The 21,364-nt window shown below is 43.6% G+C and overlaps 1 protein-coding gene across 1 annotated transcript; it reads left to right on the top strand.

The window, feature by feature from the left end:
• The first annotated feature begins 2,888 nt into the window (after positions 1–2,888).
• On the top strand, positions 2,889–20,132 carry LOC108552063 (breast cancer anti-estrogen resistance protein 3). The gene is made up of 6 exons (XM_017906454.1): positions 2,889–3,164; positions 10,941–11,163; positions 15,966–16,086; positions 17,039–17,278; positions 17,463–18,930; positions 19,067–20,132. Exons 1-6 carry the CDS (start codon positions 3,122–3,124, stop codon positions 19,396–19,398), a joined length of 2,427 nt encoding a protein of 808 aa, XP_017761943.1. The 5' UTR covers positions 2,889–3,121; the 3' UTR covers positions 19,399–20,132.
• Positions 20,133–21,364: the final 1,232 nt, after the last annotated feature.

Here is a 21,364-nt window from a genome sequence, read left to right as displayed (position 1 = left end):
TCTAGCCTAGACTTATAGCGAATGTTAAAAGTATAAAAATATTCCAAAGTTAGAAATATAAAAATATTTTTAACATTCTCTACGTAGGAAAATGCACGTTAAATTCATTTATTTCAATTTCTTTGAGATTCTTATTTCATTTTTCCACCCATCGGTCATTCTATCGATGATAGGTGCGATGTTAATCTCGCGCCTGTGGGTATGCAACTGGTCGCTACACCGTGCGTGGTTGCCTGCAGACAGGCGCCAGGCGCGTTCGTGGCACCTTCGTGCCGAGTTGCAACACGGAAAGAATAATTTTCAAATAAATCACGTCCGACAAGTTGAAAAGTACCGTATTATCTTGCTCGTAAAAAGTACGATTGCAGGATGGCACGCTGCAATTTGGTAATTAAGTGGCTGTCGAAGAATCGTCCGCTATTCAGTGGTACGATTATCGTCGTTAATCTTCCAGGCTAATTACAGCCGTCTCGACTGCGCGATTGTTAATTACAACACAATGACAAGGTAAACGAAGAACGATAAACGAAGGTAAGGTAAACGAAGCTGGACATATCGAATTTCCGACGATCGAAAATAAGCTTGTTAAGCGAGTTTATCGCGGTTCTTGTTTTACGACTCGAAGACACGCATGAGAGCGCTCGGCCAGCGTGAACTGGCTGAATGATCGCGCAATTATAGCCGCAACCTTGCTCCTTTCCAGCAATTTGTACCGTTGCGTCTGACGTAAGCTCACGGCAATAATTCCCGACCCGATCTTTACACTACGCACTATCGATTCTCTAATGGAAACCTCGACCTCTTCATCGAACGTACTAAAAAATTCCACGCTTTCTTTTTTTCTATTACCCGATCTTTACACTACGCACTATCGATTCTCTAATGGAAACCTCGACCTCTTCATCGAACGTGCTAAAAAATTCCACGCTTTCCATCTTCCACGTCTTTCTCACATAGTCAACTCCTTGCCAAATTTTTCTACACCTAAATTCTACCTCGATCACCTCTACACCTAATTTCTAAGTACCCATACCTAAGTTTTACCTCTTTCTTTTGTCAAAACGAGTTTCGTGTATAACAACTTAATAAAATAATACAGCAATGGAAGAAGAAGAATTAATTATTTATACAAAATGGTTTCCACCCGAATAATTTTGACATGTCAAAATGAAATCAACCAACAAGACCATGAAGAGTTGGTTTCGTTAGGCTGGTTGAAAAATCGAGTAACGCAGTGTCTGGGAAACGCGTGTGGTGTCGGTGACAATAATGGCGGAACCGTCCCGGCGGAAATCGAAAGTCCAACAGGTAGTCGGGGCGATTTCACGCTAATTCGCGATTGTCGCGCATGTCCTTGCCGCAGCTCGCACAGGCACGATGCATTCCGGTTTTTTCCCGATCGTAAATTACCGAGGAACGTCTGTCTGGCTGGAACGAGTCCGGGATCTCGATGACGACACGCTTCGTTCCGACGCGTGTGCGAAACACTTGTCCGCCTCGCGTTTTTCCCGCTGGTTTTTCGCTAAACTGCTCCTCGTTTTATTCTCAGCCTCGACTACGGAGCGATTTAACTCTAATTACAAATGGAAATAATAACTTCTGCACGGCCACTCGTCCTTTTATTTTTAACCTCGACTACGAAGCTATTTAACTCTAGTTGCAAATGGGAATGACTTTTGCATATCGTATCGAGTTACGCGCTAGCGTAAGAGGAGGAATGCTTTATCTAAAAGAACAAATTGCCCTATCAAAACATAGCGATCCTCGAGTGCAATGGTAAGAATTACGGTAACGAGTCCCGTCTTCGTTTGTTCCCGATGCGAGTACTGTAGCTCACGGTATCGAATTCCAATCTCTGTTTACGGTTTTATCGATATCGCTTATTAAACAGTCGCCAGCGTTGAATAATCTGCGCGTTCCTCTTTGTCTCTCCTCCTTTTCGATATTCCTCTGTCTCTGTCCTCAAGCGTGTCACTGCTGTGCCACATGTACAATCGCAGGCCTGTCTCTGCCCCTCTCTCTTCCAACGCTGCATTCCCCTCTGTTTTCCTCGCGGGTATTCTTCCACGTGTGAGAGACTATATCGTTTGGGAAAACACGAGTCTATCTACGAGATATCTCGATTCTTATACAATCGCACCGAGCCATCGAGGATGCTAGAGTAAGACGAATCGCGAGGCTCAGGTCGCGTACGTAACGGCCAGCATCCGGAGCAGAGTCGTTCCAGCTTCTCGATGCACTCATCGATCACTCGATGTGTTCGTTAATTATTTCGTATCGACGCAATTCTTGCTGGGTTATTAAATTTCTCAGAGTCACTTCTGTTTGACAGAGTTTTCCCTGTTCCACGTGGACGTGGGTCTGCTGACAAAAGCAGGTCGAGGAAAGTCGGTACAGTTTTGGCCTAATTAGAGCGATCCATGGGTCAATAAAAAGAACCTTCAGCCCCCTGCTTTCCCCCTGTCTATTATTCAACGTTTGCTCGACCACTCCTACCACGACTCCCAATTTAATTACCTACCAACCCGCATAATTCGGCTAATCCGACTCACCTAGTCTATTCTGAGATGGAACCTAGCCCCCGGTCAGCCCTGGGCCCAACGAAGCGACCAGAAACGCTGGTCCAAGTGATAAACTCTCACCTTTCACCCCAACCCGTCCGAGTTACCCAATCTCCCCATCATCGTCTGGCCGCGTTTATTAATCTCTCGGAATCAAACAGACTCGGGCTCATCCTATCTCATTAAGCGACTGGTCCCCTCCCCGGTGTCCCTCCTCGCTCTGTCTCGTTTCGTTAAACGTCAGCTGGCTGAAACGACGAGGAACTCCATCCTCTTCCAGGCCAGGCCTGCGCTCCCTCTCTCCACGACTCGACATTCTCCTGGCGGCGCTCGTTGGCTGTGTGTCGACCGACGACCGTGTGCCAACTTGCCTCTGTCCATCGAGGTTTCGTCCCTTCGCGTGCCGTTTCGCGGCCGGTCAGTCAGTCAGTCAGCTCGGTATCGCATTATGCTACGGTCGCAACGCTGGCCGCATCCTAACCGTGGCCGAGGACCAATCTTCGCGACGTTACCTGGAATCGGCGCAACGTGAGCCCCGCTGGCATGCGGCCGCAGGGAAGATGGGGAAGACCGCCAGCAAGCTGAAGTCCCGCAGGAGCCAAAGTCAGTGACGAGTTCTCCGTACTTTTCCCATTTCTCTTTCCTGGTTTCGTCATCGGAGCGGATTCTCGTCGCACGGTTTCTTTCTCTCGAATAAAACGCGAGTTCCTAGAACCACGTGGTGGACCCGGATCGATGGACCCTGCGAGGAAGGTTCCCATCATGGGTGGTAATAACCAACGAAGCTGCGTCGATTGTCTATCACGCGTGACTCGCTGGTCAGAGGTTGCAAGAAGCTCGAAGATACTTTACAACCGTGACAGTGTGGTGGTTCCGCGGGTATTCAGGAGTGGTATGATCGGTGAAAGGAGAGTGATGAGTCGCAGTGATTCACAGGGAGCACGTGCTCATTGATGGACGCTCGAGGCTGATATTGGTGAGGGATCCCGTGGTCGAGCGACCGCACGATGTCACGTATATGCCTCGTGCATCTCTGCACTTTTTTTCTCGCTGATTAACATATCGATTAGGAACACGTTTCGCGCAGCTAATACGATAACCAATTAGTCAGCTGCTTCTTCCGCGAGCATCCTTGGAATAACAATTACTCCTGAGCCTCGTTAGAGAATCGCCTTTGGGAACCGTTCTGCTCGAATTCGCCAGGCCGCTTTCCTGCTCGGGCGTTATGCAAGAGGCGAAAAATCTCTGGCCAAACAGTCGAGACGCGACGATAAGTCACCTGGCGCGATATCGGTGCTTTATCGCGCTACTCCGCCTACGCGATCGCTTCCCGGCCGACACGTGTTGAGAATCACGTCGGAGTTTTATTTCAAAATCGAAACTGGTACGAAGCTATGCTAAACGTGGGATGTAGGTCGCACGGTAGTTCCTTCGCGCGGGGCCCGCGGCTGATAAACGCTTGCACCGACCGACCAGCCGAGATAAAGACCCCCTTTGGGAATATTTACGCGCGCGAGCCAACCGTGTAAACGGTGGCAATCAGACGTTAAATATTGGTCTTGCCTAAAATTTTTCATTCGACTCCGTTTCGCTGCTTTTAATCGGGACTATGTTAAGTGGGCACTCGTGTCTCAAATCAGCGGGGATTTGAACGTCTTTTGACTCTGGGAGTCGAATTTGGGATGGAAAGCATTGGCTCGTCATGACAATGATAACGGTACCTTTCATTGTTACGTCGATAATTTCATTGTTATTCTATCGCTTCATTATACTCGCGTAGCTCTAGGTCTAATATCTTTCCCACCCTGTCGGTAATTCCGATCGCTAATAAAGCCTCCTAGCTAACAATCTAGCCTGACAGACAATTTCGAGTTAAACTCGGTATATTGCACTGCATGGTACACAGTTTGCGTAGAGAAAGCCTGTCTAATTTATTACAACGAGAAATTGGGTAATCAGACTGGTAGAAACTCGAGTGAAGTATAGGTGGAGCGTATATCATCGCAATTTCGAGTGTACCCGAAATTTCAAAATGCCGTGATATTTCAAAATTTCTCCTATCGAAATTCCCGACAACCCGTCCGTCCCTGTTAGCTGTGTACAAACTGGGTCCAATTGAAATTCCAGCCGCGAGGTAAACGCGCATATAATTACGCGGCCACGGAGGAAACGGGGGAATCTCGACGCACGTTTCGTGCACGTGAATAAAGCTTCTTTTTTTCGAGACGTACGCGCAAAGAATCGACCGCGTCGAGTCACGGTCTTCAATGACAAAGGGATGCCCGTTCTTCAACCGGGTTGCCGCAATTCTCTAACGCGATACCCCGTAACGAAGTTCTTCCACGTTTGCGTTTAAGTTTGGAAACGTTCGTTCAAACGCGTGGTAGAAAAATCGTAGGAATTTTCGTGACAGGTAGAAACCAAAGGATCACGTTCATTTCTCGAAAGGCGAGGGGACAAAGAGGAAATAACGGCAACAGGTGATTCTGATTGATCCTCGTTAACAATGGCCGACTCGATTTGATCGCTGATGTAATCTGCTTTCATGGAATGCAAATGGGAATCGAGAATATTAAAATCTCCCATGAGATAATCGTCGAGAAATAGTATAACGAGTATAAGGAATAATTCTGGTCGAGTTTACGACTGTGGAATTTTTTAAAATCAACCAAACCTCTAAAAAATATCTAAATTAAATTCAGAATTCTTCAAATTTCCATAGATCACCGATTTATTTAAATCAGCTGCGAGATTATAATCGCGAAAAATATTTCCCAAGTTTATTCGCTTGTCACCGCTGTGGCCTCGAACACGACGTCTATGACGGTCTTTTCGGTCGATAATGGCTCTCCAAACGTTGCATAGTTATCTGGGTAAACGGACGGCTTATCAGCGTCGCCGGGTATTATGTCGTGGAGCGAGCGAGCGACGCAAAACACACCTGCATTCCAGGCACTCGGTTTTTCGAGCGAACACTCGCTCTTCTCCTTTTTCCTCGAATAGCTATCGAGAGGTCCCATTCCTCGCGAGTGTCCTTTCATTTCTTCCTCGAATGCGCCGTGAAATTTTTGGCCGGCCGAGAAAGCTCGCTGGCGACCAAGAGAGAAAAAGGTCTGGGTACACGCGAGTCGAGGGGATGGTGAAAGCGCAGATGGGGTGTTTAGAACAGGGCTCGAATGGCCGGGGTAGGAAGAGCCATTTAGACGAAGAAGGGAAGAACAGAAGAAAAGGAAAGAAGCAAGATGGAGTTTGTCCTTTCTTTGTTTCTCGGAACCTCAACCATAAAGAATCTTGTCCGCGATGGCGGAAAGGGGGGACGCGTGAAAGGATTTTCCTTTTGTCCGTGGTTGCTTTTTCGGCGAAGCGGTTGCATTAGGCTCGATTATGCAGATTTACCGATCGAAAGGAAACGATAAACGCTTATGTCGTTGGAATGAATGGTCCATTGTTCCGGTCGCCGCTGATCTATCGGTGACATTTCGAGCTCGAGGAATTTTTCGTCGCGTCCCGCGTTATCGTGATCGCGCGGGGCACGTCCGGCATATGCAATTCGATCGAACGATCCGCGAGTTTATTTTCCTTACCCCCCTCGAAAAAGTGCCGAAATTTCGCTGGTGACGTAACCGACCGATGTTTATCCCTGCAATTCTCGCTCCGCGATGGAAACATCTGCATTGCAAATCAGCGAAACCCGACGATGAAATATAAAGCAACGTTCGTTTGCTTGGCAAACAATTTTTATATGCCGTTCCTTCGCTCCAGTGGCAGAGCGTATCGCAAAAGCGTCGATATCGAGGTAACCTTGCTACTTGCGACAGCTGTTAATACGCTATCGCCATGTGGGACAATTGTCTTCGTATCTTTCGACAAAAAGCCACTGTTGCCTTTCAAGATCTAGCTATGGTATGGGAATAGAGAATCCTAGGGACCACCATGGTTGTAACTATTTTCGCGATGACTGTTCGACTATCGATACTGAGGAAGCACGTGACGCTAGGTGACTGTAATTATGCTTAGTATACAACGAGCGTTAGATTACTATAGCAGGCACTCGATGTTGACGACTATAGTCACCTATAGCAAACAAAAAGCCAGTGTTGCGTTGAAGATCTTAGTATGGTATGGGTGTACTTAGAAAATCCTAGGGACCACCATGGTTGAAACTATTTTTGCGATGACTGTTTGACTATAAATACAGAGGAAGCGCGTAACGCTAGGTAACTGTAATTATGTTTAATATACAACGAGCGTTAGGTGACTATAGCAAGCATTCGATGTTCACGATCTATAGCAAACGAAAAGCCAGTGTTGCGTTGAAAATCTATGGTATAGGTGTAGAAAATCCCAGGGACCACCATGGTTGTAACTATTTTCGCGATGACTGTTTGACTATAAATACGGAGGAAGCGCGTGACGCTAGGTGACTGTAATTATGTTTAGTATACAACGAGCGTTAGGCGACTATAGCAAGCACTCGATATTGACGACCATAGTCACCTGTAGCATACAGCGAGCACTCGTCCGTGACTATAGTCACCGGTGTCCAAAGAATGCTCGACCTAGAGAGACTATAGTCTCCATAGACTCTTAAAGAAAGAATAAGGGTACCATCGATGATCGACAACATAGATCGGGAAAATATCTCGGACCATAAAGAAATCATATCTGGGATGTGACGAAAAGAGAAACCCGCGAATGTATCCACCTACTGGTGCCTCCCACGAGCAAGGAAATAATCCGTATCACGCGCAGCTGGTACACGAACCGTGTTCCTGAAAATAGAGCGGAACGGGTGTTTGGAAATGCCCTGGAACAGGTACGCTTTCGTGGCGAAGAATGCGCGCGAAGTCACGCAACCCGGGAACAATTCCCGTCTGCGGTCCCTCCCTACGGAAAAGCGGAAAAACGAAGCCGAGGAAAGCGTCGGGTGAGTCTAGAAACACGGGCGTCTAGAAAAATCGCGTGGTTCCAACGGGGGGACACGGGCCCCCCTGTCCGCGACTGGAAAGGCTCGAGAGAACAGGTTTATATCCGCGCGCGTGAAGGCGAGCGAAGATAAACGAATCGAAGCGAAAGTGAGCCGAACACTTCAGTTTCTGGCCAACTGTTCGTAGGATCCGCGCCTGATCCGCTCGCTATCCGCGACGCGCATACCCGCTGGATAGAAAGGTGATCCTCGCGCCAAGTGCACACACGATCCTTCCCGAGCGTGGCTGCTGCCATCGTGATCGACTATGAACCATCGAGAGGCATTCCGGGACGCTGATAACGAGTCTGGACGCTCCTTGGCTGCACCTGCGAGCGCGACGTGCTGATTCCAACCGGAATTCCAGAGGAGGGTCCGACCGCTCGGTTCAGTTAACCAACGCGACTCGAGAGTGAAACTGGTGATCAGAGAGGGACGGAAAGGATCCTTGGATCGGGATGAAGCTCGCTGAAATTAAAAATCGTGCCTTGATCGCGGCTATAGTGAACAGTCAGGCTGTTAGTGGAAAGTGGTCGTGCGGAGGATGTGGTAATGGGTCGGAAGAAAAGCTGACGAAATGAAGATAAAAGGGAGTGTGTTGACGTCCATTGTGAGCACAGGTGCAACGAGAGTCCCTATCCTGCGAGCTAGCTCGTAAATGCCTCAGGATACTCGAGAGAATACGTCTCTCGACCCGACAGCCACTTTTTCCCAACCGCTACCATCACTGTGTCGTCTGTGCCGAGTCCAGAGGATCGAGGATAAAAAGCGGGATCGATAAACATTCGCGAACCACGTCTGCGATCGAAGCTACCCTCGTCGACGAGCGAAAGAGGAGACTCGGATGAAAGATATCGACGCAGAGATCATTTGCGTACGAGGACTGATAAAACGGATCGCAAGGCATGGAGGGGCGTTGGTATCCCTGCTGGAAATAGCGAGTCAACGGCCAACGATTTTAACACTCTCGTTCGAGCGAGCGATCCGCGTAGATCCGACGGATATCGATCAGAAGTAATTAATTAGTGGGACAGAAGTGCGTGACGTAGCCGCGAGGTGACACGATTCGGCGCGGATTGCGATGATCGTGAGCGACAAGGATCGCGCGCAGAAAAGTACCGGCATGCGTGAGTATCGGGAATCGAGGAGGAGGACGAGTAGATCGTTGGTGGATCGGTGATGCAGGTTGGAACGTCTTCGTGTCGAGTTCCTCGCGGGTCCCGTCGATGAAGAATCGAGTCGATGAGGAACATGGGTGGATGGGTCGCGATGCGAGTAGCTATAAGAAGGGAAACCGTGTAACGAGTGAGAAACGAGAGTCGTGCTCCACTTCCCGCAAAGTCGCTTTCCTAAATAGTTTATTAAATTATTTGGAAGAACGAGTGGAGAGAAACTGACGAAGAATTGGTTTGACAGGGCACAGCTATCTTCTTCAAATAAGTTCCTAAGAGGAGAGAAATGAAAATTGAAATTGAATTAGAACCCTTCATCCTAGATGTCGGAATTGTAGTAATAATTGACAGGGCACAGCTATTTTCCTAAAATAAATTCCTAAGAGGAGAGAAATGAAAATTGAAATTGAATTAGAACCCTTCATCCTGGATGTCGGGATTGTAGTAATAATTGACAGGGCACAGCTATTTTCCTAAAATAATTTCCTAAAGGGAAACGAAGATTAAAATTCGAACCCTTCATCCTAGACGTCGGAATTGTAGTAATAATTGACAGGGCATAGCTATTTTCATAAAATAAATTCCTAAGGAGAAATGAAGATTGAAATTCGAACCCTTCATCCTAGATGTCGGAATTGTAGTAATAATTGACAGGGCACAGCTATTTTCCTAAAATAAATTCCTAAGAGGAGAGAAATGAAAATTGAAATTGAATTAGAACCCTTCATCCTGGATGTCGGGATTGTAGTAATAATTGACAGGGCACAGCTATTTTCCTAAAATAAATTCCTAAGGAGAAACGAAGATTAAAATTCGAACCCTTCATCCTAGATGTCGAAATTGTAGTAATAATTGACAGGGTATAGCTATTTTCATAAAATAAATTCCTGAGGAGAAACGAAGATTGAAATTCGAATCCTTCATCATAGATGTCGTAATTGTAGTAATAATTGACAGGGCACAGCTATTTTCCTAAAGTAAATTCCTAAAAGGAGAGAATTGAAGATTGAAATTCAATTAGGACCCTTCATCCTAGATATCTGAATTGTAGTAATAATTGACAGGGCACAGCTATTTTCCTAAAATAAATTCCTAAAGAGAAACGAAAATTGAGATTAGAGCCCTTCATCCTAGATGTGGCAATTGTAGTAATAATTGACAGGGCACAGCTATTTTCCTAAAATAAATTCCTAAGAGGAGAGAAATGAAAATTGAAATTGAATTAGAACCCTTCATCCTGGATGTCGGGATTGTAGTAATAATTGACAGGGCACAGCTATTTTCCTAAAATAATTTCCTAAAGGGAAACGAAGATTAAAATTCGAACCCTTCATCCTAGACGTCGGAATTGTAGTAATAATTGACAGGGCATAGCTATTTTCATAAAATAAATTCCTAAGGAGAAATGAAGATTGAAATTCGAACCCTTCATCCTAGATGTCGGAATTGTAGTAATAATTGACAGGGCACAGCTATTTTCCTAAAATAAATTCCTAAGAGGAGAGAAATGAAAATTGAAATTGAATTAGAACCCTTCATCCTGGATGTCGGGATTGTAGTAATAATTGACAGGGCACAGCTATTTTCCTAAAATAAATTCCTAAAGAAAAACGAAGATTAAAATTCGAACCCTTCATCCTAGATGTCGAAATTGTAGTAATAGTTGACAGGGTATAGCTATTTTCATAAAATAAATTCCTAAGGAGAAACGAAGATTGAAATTCGAACCCTTCATCATAGATGTCGGAATTGTAGTAATAATTGACAGGGCACAGTAATTTTCCTAAAATAAATTCCTAAAAGGAGAGAAATGAAGATTGAAATTCGAACCCTTCATCATAGATGTCGGAATTGTAGTAATAATTGACAGGGCACAGCTATTTTCCTAAAATAAATTCCTAAAAGGAGAGAAATGAAGATTGAAATTCGAACCCTTCATCCTAGATGTCGGAATTGTAGTAATAATTGGCAGGGCACAGCTATTTTCCTAAAGTAAATTCCTAAAAGGAGAGAAATGAAGATTAAAATTAAATGCGAGCCCTTCATCCTAGATGTCAGAATTGTATTTAGTAATAATTAATGACAGATGTAAACCGGAACGAACAGCGCTGGATTTAGAATAGAGCAGGGATGTTTTAGATAGGGCTCGAGCGTTTCGATACGCTCCGAGACGAAACTGGTCCATTTATTTCTGGAAAACAAGCTGGATTTTAATAACACGCTCGGCAATGTTTCTCGTAGGCATAGCATGGAGCTTCCGGTTTCCATCTATGGGCACCCTGCAAAATCTAGGCGCCAGTGGCCGACGTCGAAAGAGAAACGGCATATCCTCTTCAGCCTCTTGTAAGGAACTCCATCAGAAGCGACACACGATCCACCTACAGCCGGAAGTAATTATTCAGAAGGAGCCATCCTTCATCGTAACGCCACCATCGCCGGAAGATCCGACCGAGGAAAACAGAAGGTAATCCGAGTGCACCTTGACTAACCACGAACTAACCGCTCTATCCGATCGAACGAATCAACGAGATCTACAGAGTGTTACAGGAACAGGGTCCAAGTAGACTTGCGATGCTCGTTGTAAAGAACAGAGTGTCTGATCGAATTGAATCCTGAGAGCGAAAGTGGAATACGAATTTTGAAAATTTCCGAGTAATAGTTCGCGAATTAAAGTATAGGTAGAGTATACGTCACAGATTAATCTCCTCGATACATGCATCGAGTCTCCTGTTGTTGACATTACTAACTGTTGTAAAATACAGTGGATAGGTTATGTTTTACCAGGATAATGATTCAGAATAACTACACGTGCTTTCTTTGCAATAGCTTGGAAAGAAGTAACTCCCATCGTTAGGTTATATTTGAATTGTCATAAAAGATACCAGATGTCGCTAGAAGCGTCTAACAACATGGCGTGGGAGATTAGAACTCTCCAACACTAAGCTGCTATACCCTCTAATATCATTGTATTTATATATATCATACCAAATTCATTCTTTTGTTTATATTTGAAACGTAGATGTTCATTTACGATATCTTGGGCTCTAGAATAGAAGACTCGAAATTTTCGATCCTTTTTCCGTGACACTCTGTATACTCCGTGACGTATACTCTATCTTTGTTTATATTTGAAACGTAGATGTTCATTTACGATATCTTGGGCTCTAGAATAGAAGACTCGATGTATGTATCGAGGAGATTAATCCTCTTACGAAATTTTCGATCCTTTTTCCGTGACACTCTGTATACTCCGTGACGTATACTCTATTTATACTTTAATTCGTGAACTACCACTCGGAAATTTTCAAAATTCGACTCGAATCGTGGATATTTGGACGATAATACTTAAGAATGTACGTCCCCGAAGGAAATGATCGAGGTCGTGTCCGGTTTCAGAGATGGAAGCGAAGGCTTCGAACGACACGGGTTCTTTGAACCCTGAAGAGAGACCTTCGAAGGACTTTTCCAGGGACTCGAGTCGAAATTCTCGCGTTATAAGTTATGAATTAGCCTGTTGGAGGGTATACGCCGAGGATGCCGGTACGGGAACATAATAGAGCCGGCAGGTCTCGAACCGGTTTTCCTCGATCTTTGCCTTCAAAGTGACGTCCTCCCTCGGCTGGCCGGGAATCCCATAACGGAAGGACGGCACAATGGGGGAAACTATAAACGTTGCACGATACTCGTACCGTTTCGTAATCCCTTTGGAAATCTGACCGACGGCCGTGGCCGATCCTTGGCCCGTCCGGCGTCGAGACTTATCTGGATTTATCTGCCACGATAACAGCCGGCTGTGTAGATCGTTAATGACTTCATAGTCTCAGCTATACGGATCGAAAGAAGTTAAACGCGGCGTAAATCGAGCGTGGTTAACGGAGTGTAAAGTGACGGTGAAATTGATTCATTTTACGGTATGCTGAGCAGGGATTGATTATGATGATGCTAATGATCGAGGTAATTAAGGTATGTTAGCGGCCACCATAGCAGAAGTTGTAAAATCGGTCAACCATCAAAGTCTGCGCACCAGCGAATGCCCGAACTTCATTTGGAACTAAGTAAAGTACAGTAGTCTATACGATAGAGAACATAAGCAAATAGGGTAGTAGGGATCTGGGGAAATGAGGCTTTTATCCTTTACTTAGACCCTCATAATTTTTCAGAAATTTTCAAGTATTCCAAAGTCCTGTTACCTATTTGGCTATTTCCTTTTCGTGAATGCTTCGTTTAATTTCCTTTCCTCTAATTCTTTATAACTTCCTATTCGCCAAATAATTGGATAATTAAAAATATAATTCCAAAATTAATGTAAAAATTAAATCAATAATTGATTTAACTTTTCATAATTTAATTTGTCCTTCACTTAGACTCATGTGAAATTTACTAAGACCAATCTAGTAAAATTTCCAGGTATACCGAAGTCCTGTTACCTATTTGGCTATTTCCTTTCCTCTAATTCTTTATAACTTCCTATTCGTCAAATAATTGGATAATTAAAAATATAATTCCAAAATTAATGTAAAAATTAAATCAATAATTGATTTAACTTTTCATAATTTAATTTGTCCTTCACTTAGATCTACGTGAAATTTACTAAGACTATTCTAGTAAAATTTCCAGGTATACCAAAGTCTTGTGACGAACTTCAATTATTGATTTAATTTTTACATTAATTTTAAGAATTATATTTTTAATAACCTTTTATAATTTGATAATATTATATCTCATGGAAAATGTGAATCTTGCAAAACTTAAAATAATTAAATAATGCAACTCCAATTCCCCAGTTTTTTTCTGGCATTATCTAATTTTTCAACTGTTTCTTCTATTCTGGCTATTTTATTCTTTTTCGTCCATTTGCTGCCTTTTTAAATACTTTTTGAAATCTTCATCGCTTTCTTTTTCTAGAGCTTTTGCTTCAATTTTTAGCTGTATAACCTTCATCTTAAATTCATCAATAATTTCAGCCTTCCTATGTATTTCAATTCTCACCCTAATTATTGTTACAGCACTGCCGGGAATATACATTTCATCGGTGCAGTTTCATTCTTTCATTACTCATACTTTCTTTATTGCAGCTCAAAATTTTAGTTTTAGTGAGCATGCACATCTTCATTTTCGTTTCTACCAATTTTGCTTTCCCCAGTGAAATTTTTCAGTTGCCCTCCAATCTTTGTTTAATAAAAATCGTAATCTCAATGGATGGTTCCTTCCGCCGAGTTTCCGCAGACGTAAGGGGGACAGTTATCGATAAAGCGAAGAGCAGCGGAGAAGTAACGCGAGCAGTTTCGCAGATATCGCGCGCGAAGTCTTGCCTCGTTGACATTAGAACGCGAAGATAAGGCACTCGGCGAACTTCTGCGAATCGTTTGCGAGCTGCTCGCATCCGTACCCTTAACGTCTATTTATACGACCGGCTGAAAATTGTTTTCGTCCCGCGGTCGGTTACAATTTGCAAACGGTGACCGTCAAACTCTAAATATAGGAACTGATGTGAGAAGTTCCTCAAGAACTAAAAACAAACAAGACAAAGAGGATGTGAAAAATGCGGTGAGTCGTGGAATAACGAATTTGGAATTTTTTCACAAAGCCCTAACGAATCTGGTAGAATAAGGCAAGAATCCTAACGATAGGGAACCAACCAGTCTTCATCGACTGACCTCAGGTAGCCTGGACTTCAATAACAGATGAGAAGCGAAGGAGTAAAACCGCGCGTGTGCATTGCATTTCGTATAACGTAGGCTTATGCGAATACTCGCATCCTTATCTCGAAGCTAAACGTTTCGTGGAATGCTATCAAACAGTCAACACGATCTTGCACCTGGTATAGAACGTGCATGGAATAAGCGTATGAAACATGCAGTGGTTGAATTTCGTAAGAAAGCTGCACGAAAACACAGGTTGATACGTAGAATATCAAATAAAAGTAGGTTTAACGCAAACAAATTTGACATAAATTTAAATCTTCGTATGGTGTGCACACATGTTGCACCCTGTGTAACCAAACAGCTGATGTTTCGAGATATCGGGGTGCTCGGATAAATTTGCTCTTTCTTAGTATTAGAAAGACAGAGAAATACGCATTTTCTACTACAAAAAGGCAAAAGATCATCGCATGACGCTATTTACAAGAAAATACAGTAGATTTAATCGAATGGATCGATTTACATCGTCAAACACGTTTGCATGACAGTGCTACCGTTAACTCGTTTGGCAATATTTAGCACCCTGATCGTGGCTCGCGTACAGACCCGTTACATACTTAATCGTCGCATTCCATCCACGTTCTTACATCGACCACCAAACAATGCACTCCCTTCCCGCTCTCGACACGAATGAAACGAATGCACAGATGCGTTTTATTACACTTATCGAGCGCCCCTATTCGACGCAGGCGCCCCAGCCTGCTTCCCGCCATATGCAACACCCTGTTCCCGAATAGATCAATAACTCGCATATCGACTAAGCCTAACATGGAGCCCTCGATAACGAGGAATTTCCGAATCGAAATGGAGGAATGGAGGATCGGGGGAAGATCTCGCTTCAGCGAGTTCACCGATCGAACGACCGGTGACTACTCGATGCTGAAAGACACTCGAGAACGGAGAAAACGCAGGCGTGGGTGAGGACGCGACGAGACACCATGGGACCGCCTCAGTGACGTAGACAGCTTGTCGAAAAATTCCATCGGCTGCTGCATTACGTCGAGTTCCAAATGACACCGAGATCTAAAATTCTGTAACAAAATGTTGCGAGATGAAGGAAGTTTGTACATAAGAAACGCGTACGATATCAACGTGACTAGTCTAAGATGTTCCACAGAGAAGGAGAAAACAAACGAGGGTCGAATTTTAATGGGTTTTTGAGTCAAAGGGGTTGCCAGCATCCGCGTGGAAAGGAAATATTTTCCTTGGCCGAGGAGAACGACGGTCGCGTTTAATTCGTCTCCCAGTCGTTCTATTAATATCACGCACAGCGCCCCTCTGATCCTCCAAAAATACGGCCCTGCTCGCGTCGTGGCTTTCCACGCACATAGTTCAGTGGGGTGCGCGCGCTCGGCCCGAGAGCCGTGTGGCCAAACCCTATCTGTCCTCAGGATTTCTCGCGGGTCTAAGAGGAAATTCCTCGGGCGGAATTGCGGTGGAAAAAGTTCGTGGAGTTTCGGCGAAGCGAGTGGTGGTTCGAGGGTTGAAAGAGGGAAAGGGTTGGTGCGGTGCGTCGGGGCGAGATGTGAGGGATCCATGGTGTAAAGTCGCTTTTTGGACGCAGGTCGTCGGAGGTAAAGGTCGAGGAGGCGGAGGAGGAGGTGGCGAACAGAAGGGAGGACTGCGACTCCTGCGAATCCGCTGCGAAAAGGGTTGACAGTAACGACTATTCCAATCTACCAATGGTAAGTGTGTGTTTTCTTTCCGTGCTCTTGGATACAACGAAGCTGTTTGGAAGCGTGCAATCCGCTGATAACGAGTGTTAATGGACGTGAATGGTGTTGATACGCGAGAGGGTTGGGTTGCTGACATCCACCCCTCTGGGGTGCAACTATGGCACGCGGTGGTTGTTGAAAATGTTGAAGTCTCAATGAAAAATACCGTCGAGTTACTTTCTAATTTCACCCTGTTTGCGCAAATATTTGAAATGTGTGGTATAACGGATGGAGATTGCTAGTGGAAGTTGCAATTCAGCGATAGCGATAGATGTTTGTTCGATGTTGTTATGGATTGCTATAGTAACGAAGCTTGATTTTGTTCGCGTGGCAGTAGTAAGAAGTAATAGACTCGTCAAAAGAATCCGATAATTGTTTCGTTGATGCTACTGTCTCGATGATCCAGCTTTCACGCGTGACACTCTAAGCCGTTGATAAGTTGTACGCATGAACGCTGACTTCGTTGATCCCTTTATAGACTCAGAACTCAAGGCTGTTCTTGTTAAGCCAATCTCGCGGTCTCGAACAGTCCAGACACTACTTTGTTCATTGTAGCGATTGTCTTACGTGACAAGTCATTCGAGGCAATAGTAAAACTCCTCTCGTGCGTGTGTTATATTAAATTGAGATCGTACTTCATAATGAAAATTAACGAACTCTAATTAGAAAGATACTTTAAAGAAGTTGTTAGATTAAGAGTAACTTAAAGTCACTTTTGCTCTAGAATTCAACGTCAAAAAATAATTTATCATCAAATGTATAGAGAAATAGAAAAGGACTCGAGATTGGCTTATTTCAATTAATATTTAAAAAAATTCTAATTCCAAGATTCCTCTCAAAATTCTAATACTTCAAAGATTACGGTGCCTTGAAGTATTTGAGAAGCCTAATTTAAATTTATATCGTCACATACTTGGTTTAGGAGCCACCGGAGGAGTCAACTCGGAAGCTTCTGGAACGAGAACTTCGACTTCTGGATCCTAGGGACTTGAGATCTCACACCTGGTACCATGGTAGCACTCTTCGAGGTGGGAGAAAGGGCGCTGAAGCGGAAGTACCGAACGACGGTGATTTCTTAGTCCGTGACTGTGCCTCTCAGCCCGGAAATTACGTCCTCACGGTCCGATGGAAGGGCCAGCCCCTTCATTTCGTTATCAACAGGGTGAGTTAACAGCGTGCACCTTAAAAGTACAAACAAGCAAATTAATTAAAAGATATCAAAGACGTACAACTTTCTGGAGAGAGAAAGAATAACTAGAATTTACAATCTCGTCGGAATGTAATACATGACCTAATACCGTTAACATACCTCAAAGAATAGAGATATAATCTTGCTGCATTAACAGGTGGTGATTCAGCCAGAGACGGTATACGAGCGGGCCCAGTACCAGTTCGAGGACGAAGCATTTGACACGGTAGCTGACTTGATAACCTTCTATGTGGGTAGCGGTCGTCCGATAAGCCAGGCTAGTGGCGCTCGTATAATCACCCCGAAACCAAGATGCGTTCCTTTGACCTGTGTGGCTGGACCGACAAGCAGTCAACACTGTTCCAGCCCTTCCTCCTCGTCCATCTCCACCGGTTCTCCGCCTCGTCTACCTCGAAAGCAGCAACGAAGTCACTCTCTGACCGCTCAGCATCATCCCTCGGATCAACACGATAGTCGTCAAACGACAAATCAGCAAGCAGTGCCTCATGGACCGGTCCAATCGAGCACTTTGCCACGAGTTCCGCCTATACAGAATCAACCACCGTCGTGTTCCCTGTCTCTGGGACGTCAAAAAATCACCAGGGTAATTTCTGATCCAGCTCTGCAACAGCAACAGCAACCAGTTCTTCAGCCGCCGAGTTTGAACCATCAAAATTCGCATGGAACAGCTCCACCCAAACCACCAAGAGTACCATATGCTCCTAATCATCAGCATCACGCTCATCACCATCATCATCACCACCATCACCATCACCAGGGCTACCAGGCGTCCGGAAGCGACAGTGGGAATGGATCTGGGGACAGTGAGTTCGAGACGAACAACTCCGGCGGTGCTAGTAATCCATCTTCCTCTGCTCCTATCAAAGGAGTCGTGATTAGAAGCCATTACAATACCAGCAACGATGGTACCAACGGAAATAATGGCAACGAATATGAATTATCCGCGGAAGAGCAGCTAGTAATAGCTGCACCGTCTCTAGAGATTACTACGTCATTGGACATCGAAGGGTTTACTACTTTACTCTTACCAGCTGGCGAACACAGGCCTCTGGATCCCACGGCATTGAGAGGAGTGTCTGGAATGTTGCACGATTCAGCGCCAAGGGTATTAGCCTCACATCTGACAAAGATAGACTTAGAACTGGCTCTGCAACCTGGCCCTGGAAACAGAAGTGGTCTCAGTGGCATCGAATTAGCTACTCTACCGCACGGTAGGCAAGCTAGAGTGGATCTGATCGAAAGATCGGAGTGTTTGAAGCTTGTTGTGGCGGTGACTGTGCTGGCTGGAGCCACCGCCATCGAAAGGGCGGCTACGATAAGCAAGTGGATCAAGGTGGCTATCGACACAAAGACCGCTCTGGGTAATTTGTACGGTTTCTGTGGCGTGATGCTCGGCCTGTGCTTACCTCAGATACAAAGGTTGGCAAATACGTGGCATTTGCTAAGACAGAAGCACACCGATGAGGCGTTTAGCTTCGAGGCAAAGCTCAGGCCCACGCTCCGTGCTATGAACGAGTGCACAAATCCTCAGGCACCAAATACTACTCTTCCGCATCTGTTGCCTATCGCTTTGCTTGGAGAACGAGGATCTGAAGACATTTTAGGTGGGTTGGATAACATTTTTCTGGTTTTGACTTCCTGGGAAATTCTCATTACAGATGTTTCTCCGATAGTTGTTACTCATCTGAAACAAATGTTTAACGTTAGGTATATGTAATAAAACTTAAATCATTTTTCCAGGAACGGTAGCTCCGTCAGGCCTGGCAGCAGCAATTTTATCGACCTGGGAGAATTCAGCCCCAGACTGTGGATTATCCATCGTTTGGTCCCACTTGGAATCGGCTCGCAAAATGGCGGAGAATCTTCCATTATTCCGCAGGAACGCAGAGATCGTGCTTGAGGGATCCAGAAGCGACGAATTACTATCCGATGCGTTTCGAACGGAGTTCCACATAAAATTCTTGTGGGGCAGTCGTGGGGCCACTGTCGCACCGGAAGAGAGGCACCTGAAATTTACACAAGTGTTAGATGCAATGTTCGATAAATGTTCGTCGACTGAAATAACGGCCTAACCGCGACCAAAGGAGAATATTTTTAGATAGCAGATTACTCGACGACGTTCAATAAAAGAACTTTTGTTTTCTCGAGAGAGCGAGACAAGCGTTAGAAGAGAAGGGACCCGAACACTCTTTTGCGTTCACTTAGTTTCTACGTGTAAATTATGATTGTGTAATTATGTAATTAAGTGACTGTAATTAATTGTACTTTCGTAGGGTTTAATATTTTATTTGATAAGGTTCGCGATCGATTGTGATTGAATGCACTTAGCAGACCACGCGTTTTAGATGTACGTTTTGCCGTGATCGGGCCGTTTTCCCGCGATTTTTGCCGGTTTGCAAACACTTTCTTCTAACAACGTAGTTCGTAAGCGTAAACCCTTGAAACGTGGTTCCTCCATCGCGACGAATGATACTTTTGTAAGAGGAACAATGGAACAACGAAATAACGTATCTTTATGGGATATATTTGTCGCGATGGTGGAAACGTATCCCGGAGGAACAAAGAATCAAAAGCAGATAGCATTAACGTGACTTGGACGTATTGTAACACAGATGTAACGATAAAACGTTATTTAGCGCAATAACGATTCCCGAGGACGAATAAAGATCCTTTTACTATTAACAGGAAATACAGTAGTTAACGTCTGTCAAGAAATGTAGGCGACAATATGATAATCAAATCGAATTGAACTTGACGTGTACTTAAGCTCTAACCGATCCTATTATTATTATTATTATTATTCGGCCGATTATACGTTGTAAATGTTGTTCACGTTTGTTCACATTTAATAATATATACGGAAAATGAAAATCAGCTTCGCATTTTAATTCCTACCCCCTTTCTTTATCGCATTGTTTATACGAGACTTCTTTTCCCAAAAAAAGAAACCACTCGTCATCAAATATGTACAAGTATAAAAAATCATTGTACATTTAGAAATGTTTTTGAAATACCGCTTAAATTATAATCATATAATAAATTAAAATAAATTATATTATAAGTCGTAGAATTACATAACGCGATACATTTTTAAATAATAAAAACATAATATATTTATTATACCTTGAAGGATCTTTTCGTCTTTTTATTAAGAAGGTATATCGATGATTATTGTTTATGAAAAAGAATGCTATATCTTTGTTTCACAATGTGCCCTGCCATACCAGATGCTCCCTATTCCAATAACGCCGTACAATTACGTACTCCCACTACTTCTGATAAAATTATCAAACACACGGTTGTGGCTTTGGTTAGTCCCATTCTGGACAACTCGTGTCATCGTGTTTACCAGTTTCAATTTTCACTCCAACTGCTCGTCGTTTCCTTAATTTTTTACGTATTGTCATCTCCTAAAATAAACAATCGCTGATAAAGCTGCAGTTCTTTTAAGTATATATACTCATTATAACGAACTCGTTTGTATTGCTGGATATGATATATATATATATAATGGAGGATGGATAGAATTGAAAATTAGAGTGGCTCACTTACGTATATTGATAACTCCATGTGATGTGATCTGGACAATCAGCAAACATTTTGCAAAATTTATATTGTCAAGCTGGAGACTACGACACGTTCTTCAAAATTTGTCTGTAATTTAATGAAGTAAAAATGATAAATATTTTATTTAACTTTTTAATAATACGTATTTATATGTTAGTATTTTATTAATACTATTTATACAATCTTATCTTTTATTTGTTTCTTGAATTATTGTTCGTATTGTCTTTAACTTCTTGATCTACTATTTAGACTAAAATATTTGATTAAATATTGAAATGTACAGAAAATACGTACGATGCAGAACTCTTGCTGCCTGGCTTTGAATTAAAAATGGCGGAAATTTATTTCTCCACCTAACGGCGCAGTTTGTAACTATTAATTCCCATAGGATATATGATAAAATACCGATAATATGAAATAAATGAAAATAAACTGAAACTTATCAACCTATCAATAGATTTTACGAATATA

This window comes from Eufriesea mexicana, unplaced genomic scaffold, assembly GCF_001483705.2.
Source record: "Eufriesea mexicana isolate 0111107269 unplaced genomic scaffold, ASM148370v2 scaffold5394, whole genome shotgun sequence".
NCBI classification, from domain to species: Eukaryota; Metazoa; Arthropoda; class Insecta; order Hymenoptera; family Apidae; genus Eufriesea; species Eufriesea mexicana.
This window is presented reverse-complemented; position numbering and strand designations above follow the sequence as displayed.